The 7,257-nt window shown below is 35.4% G+C and overlaps 1 protein-coding gene across 1 annotated transcript; it reads left to right on the forward strand.

Moving 5' to 3' along the window:
- Positions 1 to 524: 524 nt before the first annotated feature.
- Positions 525 to 1,656, forward strand: LOC18602390 (endochitinase EP3-like). Its single transcript, XM_018118801.2, has 2 exons — positions 525 to 986; positions 1,075 to 1,656. The coding sequence occupies exons 1-2, from the start codon at positions 572 to 574 to the stop codon at positions 1,479 to 1,481; spliced, it is 822 nt and encodes a 273-aa protein (XP_017974290.1). The 5' UTR covers positions 525 to 571; the 3' UTR covers positions 1,482 to 1,656.
- The last annotated feature ends 5,601 nt before the right edge of the window (positions 1,657 to 7,257 follow it).

Below are 7,257 nucleotides of genomic sequence, written 5' to 3' on the forward strand. Positions count from 1 at the left end.
ATGCCTAAATCGGTCTTCTATATTATGAGAGTTTCTAATCGACAAGACTGTAGATTTGCAATGACATGCTGGTGGTAAACTTAATAAAATAACTTTAAAAAAAAATTAAACTATATCGACAAAATTTTTTATTGGTAAAACTATTATTTTTAATAGCGAGCGTAATCTCTTTACATTTCCTATAACTATTCAAATTAAAATTTTTTGAAAATTTAATAATTAATTATTATATGAATAGCAATTATAATGTTGCATTTGTGTAAGGGAAATGGTGAATCATTCAAGAGAACTTTTCATATTCGCCACAAAATAGAAGGCAGAGATTAGTCCAATAATCCATATTATAGCAAAAAGGCAGACGCGTAATTTTTATTAAGCACGTACACAAGTCAAAGTCTGACCACTTGCTCCCTCTAGAAACACAGCATGTCAACATTGACTTTCAAACGCCGCTACCATATCGCGATTTGCCTCTGTTTTCTTACTCTCCCCACAACTATATAAACGTCTCACTCTCGATCATTATCTTGCATCAAACACAATTAATCCCCCTCATTCTCCTTGTGCAATAATGTTAGTTTCCGATATGATCAGAAAAGGTCTACTGGCCATTGTTCTGGCTGGAATTATTGCTGGGGCAGCGCCTGTAAAGGCTCAAAACTGCGGTTGCGCAGAAGGGCTATGTTGTAGCCGATGGGGGTTTTGCGGCACTGGCGACGACTTCTGTGGCACGGGGTGCCAAGAGGGTCCTTGTAATCCACCACCAACTCTAAACAATGTCTCGGTGGCTGATATAGTGACACCTCAATTCTTTAATGGGATTTTGGATGAGGCAGAAGCAAGTTGCGAAGGGAAGAACTTTTACTCAAGGGCAGCATTTCTTGAAGCTCTCAATTCCTATCCTCAATTTGGAAGGATTGGCTCAATTGATGATTCTAAGCGTGAGATTGCTGCTTTCTTTGGACATGTCACCCACGAGACTGGACGTAAGATCCCTCTCTTTCTCTCATAAACTTAACTTTGTTTCTTGTTTATAGTTACTAAGTAAAATGCAAAATCATTTTGTCCGTGCAGATTTTTGCTTCATTGAAGAGATAAACGGAACCACTAGGGATTACTGTGATGAGAGCAGCACACAGTATCCATGCAACCCCGACAAAGGTTACTATGGCCGTGGACCAATCCAACTATCCTGGAATTTCAACTACGGACCAGCCGGGGAGAGCATCGGCTTCGATGGATTAAACTCCCCTGAAACCGTCGCCACAGACCCTGTTATCTCCTTCAAGACGGCCTTGTGGTACTGGGTGAACTTTGTTCAACCTGTCATAGGCCAAGGGTTCGGGGCAACTATTCGTGCCATTAATGGGGCTCTTGAATGCGATGGTGGAAACCCTGCTACTGTTCAGGCCAGGATTGAGTACTATACAGATTATTGTAACCAGCTTGGTGTTGATCCTGGGGCCAATCTAACCTGCTAAAAATTCACGCTTTATCACTAGCTTGCAGCCTTCTTTATATATAAATATAAGTGAATTTCACTGCCAATTATGTTTTTCTTGTTTTGGTTAGTTAAAAACTAGTTTTAACTTGACGTAACGTTGCAATGAAGTATTATGTTATTCTTAATCATATTGGATCGCCTATTTATGGAAATTTCTGACTCAGATGTTTTTAGAAACTTGGGCAAATCTTTTAATACATTTCAGTCACATATAATACAGATGCCCTCATTTTGGTACATGGTCTAAGATTATATACAAGGTCAAGTTGTGGATGTTGGCAAGAAATTAGATATCAATAGAGATTGATATCCCAAAATTATAGATACATGATAACCAAATATATCAACGGATACAAAAAAATCATAGAATTACTCTTAGTTTTTATTTTTGTCATGATACTATATCTGTATCATTAAATTTTATGCAATCACGTTATATATAAACTCTCATTCTTATGAATGGCAGAAACAGACCTTACACGCATTCTATTCCTCCTTTCTTTTTCATTGTCATTACCGGGAGGCTTTGTTCATTCCAGAAATTGTCCGGATCAGTTGGAACTCCTTAGCTGAACGAGTCCGTTGAAATTATTCTTAAAGTATTTCGAGCCCCAAAAAAATTGCTTGTGAGTTGTGCCTAGCTTGTATCTTATTTTGTTAGTTTGTTCTGTCCCAAATCAAGATCCCTGTCGTTCAAATAGTCAGCCCTTTGAGATTTGGAAACATAAGGTTGCATGTACTTGTACAGCCTTTTCACCCACCCTATAGCCTAGCTTTTTCTTTCGAAGCCAGAAGCAAATTTTTATTAGCATATCGCAAACAATACGCAACCGTAGACCTAGCCAAACTAGCGAAAGCTAGTCCTATGCCAAAGCAAAGATATGCCTCTCTGTATCCTTCGCAACTTCCCAATTAATAATAACATTATAGATTCCCGCTTCTGTGAGGCATAGGAGTTTGGAAACTGGCGTCGAGATCAATATTGAAGTGATCTCTTCTTCAATGAGCAATTTATATAGTCCTTCCAACCCTGTTCTGTTTTTTTTTTTTGGAATTGTTTGTTGACAGTCCTGAGTTGGCTTTGAAAATTTCGTATATTGCAGTGCTCTATTAAGCAAACCATCGAAGGATTCTTTAATTGAAAAATTAGCAAAACAAAAAACAGATTGGATCCGACTCATTTCCCTGCAATTTTCTCGAGCTAAACCTAGATCAGGGAAACTAAAGCATTCCAAGGACCCTTGAACAGTTTTGTCTGCATACGAACTAGCACTAGTAATTCCTATATACAACTGCTTGGATGAAAAGGTCTTGATGAAGCCTATCTACGGAGAAGTTTGGTCACTCCTTGTTCCAACGTCTTTCCAATTTTGAAAACAGAAACATTTGGAGGAACACGAACCAGCCTAACTTTCCATGAGAAAATTACTCCAAAGATCGCTCCTCCAACTCCTCTGATGGCCCAAAAATGATATTTCCATCGACTTTCTGTCAAGAAATTTTTCATTAACGTCAACCATTTTGCATCAATAACATTGTCGCGATGCAAAACCATGTTTTCTATGCATAGTTTCAAATCCACCACCACTGTGTCCCCCCACACCTACAGTTGGGCAATTGCCTGCAGAAATCCATGGACATTGCTGAAGCTAGCAATGTTGTCAATGCGTATTGATTTTCAACGTTGGACGTGATCAACCAGATATATATTGTGCTTTAGGAAATGTTGAAAAACCTTAATAGAGATGCAAAGGTGATGGATTATTTTCAAGAGGGTGGCTCTTTGGTCTCCAGTTGGCAGATCATGTTAAGAAGAACATTGTTTGAACGGGAAAATGAGAGTTTTCTGTTAGCTGATTCCAGTTTGATCAGTAGTGGAAAGGATAGATTGATTTGGAAATTTGATGAATATGCTAAATTCTCGGTTAAAAATTTCTTCTACCGTTGCTTTTCAAAAAAAATTTCTTCTGCCCTTTATAGCATCTCATTTGGAAATTTGTCCCTGGTGCCCCTTTCAGTTGGAGGATTGCAGTCATTTGCTTATGGATTGTCTATGGAGCTGGACCTTTTGAGGAGAAATTTTGAAATGGAGGGATGTGGCCGGATGTTTCCCTAAATTTTTTCCCCCTTTTTCTACAACAATGTAAATCCTTGGATGGACAAATTGTTAAAAAAAATTAGCAACAAAGAAAAATAAAACAAGTAAAAAATAGTAATTGGTCTGAGGCGTGGTATCACTGTCTTTAAAGATAATTTTCACCTCTTCAGAGTATAAAACTCGGTACAAAAGGACTGTAGCGGTTATCCTCCAGGATCCAACAGACCATTCCTTATAGTTTGCACAAACTATTAAGGGATGATAGGAACAGCAGAAAAGTGAAAACCAGCGAGAAAAGAGATGAGGCAAAGAAAGTTTAAGAGAAGAAAGGAGGCAGAGGAAATTAGTCGAGAAAGCTTAAGAAAAGAAAAGCTTTAGTGTGTGTTGTGAGTGAGGGTGTAAAGCTATATTTATAGGCATGGAGGGGAGTGAATGTTGCACCAGATCAGGGAATTGAGAAAAACCTAGTTAGCATTTAACTAAGTCAGATAAACGTTGGAGCAAAACCAGGATAAACGTTGAGTTTGAGTTTGATTTAATCAAAGGCTAGAAAAGCTTAAAAAAATTTAAGCCAAGGTACAAAGAGTTTGATTTAATCAAAGGCTGGAAAAGCTTAAAAAAATTAAAGCCAAGGTACAAAAAGTCACTTTGGCATAGCCCACGTGTATATTCGCGAGCAAGGGGGGGAATATGAAATTTCTAAAGGTTTGGCCCAATCTTGTGTGCGTGCGAGCTCACTCCGTTTTCCTTGCTTGTAACAAGTCTATAGTTGGTTTTCATATATAAAACATTCATCTTTTATGTATCTTGGCAATATGGGATGTTTGAACCTTATGAAATACACTATTTTTCAACAATCCCCCACATATTTCATAAGGTTTTATAAGAAGTTTCGCTGGGTTAAATTTCATTTGAGTGTAATGCATCATGATTGGTGCTTTTTAAGCTATGAACCGCCCCTAGAAAGAATGAAATATAAGTCACAAAATTTTGGTGAAGTTTGTAACTTATATGAACCAAAATTCTTTATGTGAAATATAGTTTTCATCAATCACATTACACCCCCACAATTTCTACTGTTCAACGCGGTTTTGCGTGAATAGGCCATGCGCTTGCCTAGTTATTCATAAATGCTCTAGAGGATTTGTCATAATTCTCATAGGAGCAGCCCCACTCCACACTTATATAAGTTGATTCCATCAAGTGTATACTGCAGCATAATACACTACCCAAAAGGGTTATGGAATACATTAAGAGTTTAACTCAACCTCTCTTGCATTGCAGTTTTGCACTACTTACACACCATAGGAGGGACAATAATTTCAATAGTTCATTAATTTATCAACAAATAACTTGTTATTACCCATATAAACCTAATTCACGAGATTTCCAATCACATAGGTTGAGTTACTATTATTTGTTGATTTTCTCATTTGGCTTAAGTCTCATTCCCCTCGATGTAGCATTAATTAATTTTCTTCCTAGGGGCTTAGTTAGAGGATCGACCAAATTCAACTCTGACTTCACATAATTAATGGATATAATTCCATCTCTAAGCAACTGTTTTACTACATCATGTCTCAAACGAATGTGTCTATATTTACCATTGAAAGTTTTATTCTTTACAATGGCTATTGCCACTTGGCAATCACAATGCATGGACACAGAAGGTGTTGGTTTCGTTCCCAACAGAATATCTGCTAAGAGGTTTCTCAACCACTCAGCCTCATTGCCATCCAACTCTAAAGCTATAAATTTTGACTTCATTGTAGATTTAGCAATTATTGTTTGTTTGGTTGATTTCCAAGTTATAGCACCCCCACTAAGGGTGAATACATAACCACTTGTAGATTTTGTCTCATCTGAATCTGAGATTCAGTTAGCATCATTGTATCCTTCTAATACAGCGGGAAATCTATTATATAAAATACCATAGTTTATAGTACCTTTCAAATATTTCATCACCTTACTCAAGGCAGTCCAATGATCTCTATTAGGACTTTGTGTATATCTGCTCAATCTACATACAGCATAAGCTATATCTGATCGAGTATAATTCATCAAATGCATCAGACTCCCAATAATTTGTGCATATTCAAATTGAGCTACACTATCACCTCTATATTTCTTTAATTGGATATACTATCATAAGGAGTACTCACAAGTGTGCATCAAAATATCCAAACCTTTTAAGTAGCCTCTCAACATAATGCTCTTGTGTTAGCATTAAGCCACTATCACATCTTATAATTTTAATAACCAAAATAACTTTGGCTTCTCTCAGATCTTTCATGTCAAATTTAGAAGCTAAAAAACATTTTATTTTGTTGACCACATCAATACATGTACCAAAAATAAGCATATCATCAACATATAAGCTAATAATCACACATCCACTATCAACAGTTTTTGTGTACACACATTTATCAACTCCAACAATAGAAAATTCATTACTAATAAGAATTTGATCAAATTTCTCATGCCATTGTTTTGGTGTTTGTTTCAACCCATATAATGATTTAATCAATTTACAAACTTTGTTTTCTTGACCAGGAAGAATACATCCCTTGGGTTGTGCCATATAAATTTCTTCTTCTAAATCACATTTAAAAAAGCGATTTTTACATTCATTTGATGAACAACAAGTTTGTAAATTGAAGCTAAGGCAAATAAAACACGAATTGATGCAATTCTTGTTACTGGAGTAAAGTATCAAACTAGTCAATATTTGGTTTTTGAGTAAAACCCTTTGCAACTAATCTAACTTTATATTTATCAATAGAACTATCAAGATTAAATTTCATTTTAAAAATCCATTTGCAACCAATTGGTTTGGCTCCAGGTGGTAAATCAACTAATTCCCAAGTTTGATTTTGTAAAATCAAATCAATCTCATTTTGTATGACTTCTTTCCAAAATAAACTTTCTTTAGAAAAAATTGCATCAGCATAAGTTAAAAGATCATTATCTACAAGATAAATATAAAAATCATTACCAAAAGAATTTCCTTCCTTGGTCTTTTACTTCTTCTCAAATCATCATTTTGTATTTCAAAATCATTTTTACTAAAAGGTGCATGAGAAATTGTATCAGTTCTTAATGAAAAGATATGCTCAAAAAATTCGGCATTCTTTGTTTCAACAATTGTATTACAATCAAAAACATCACTTTTTAATACATGAAATCTATATGCAGCACTATGTTCAGCATAACCAATAAACATGCAATCAGATGTCTTAAAACCAATTTTTCTCTTCTTAAATTCAAGAAGCATTACCTTAGCTAGACACCCCCATACTTTCAAATATTTTAAATTAGGAGAATAACCTTTCCATAATTCATAAGGTGTCTTACCAGTTTTCTTATAAGGTATTCTATTTTGAATATGACATGCAGATAATAAAGTTTCACCCCATAAATTTTCATGTGCATTGGAACTAACAAGCATAGAGTTCATCATTTCTTTTAATGTTATATTTTTTCTTTCAACTACACCATTTGATTCAGGAGAATATGGAGGAGTAATTTCATGAATTATTCCTTCTTTTTGACAAATATCATTAATCGGTATATATTCACCCCCTCTATCTGATCTAACTCTTTTTATCTTTTTGTTTAGTTGATTTTCTACCTCAACTTTATATTTAATAAACAT

This window comes from Theobroma cacao, chromosome 4, assembly GCF_053813885.1.
Source record: "Theobroma cacao isolate CCN51 chromosome 4, ASM5381388v1, whole genome shotgun sequence".
NCBI lineage: Eukaryota > Viridiplantae > Streptophyta > Magnoliopsida > Malvales > Malvaceae > Theobroma > Theobroma cacao.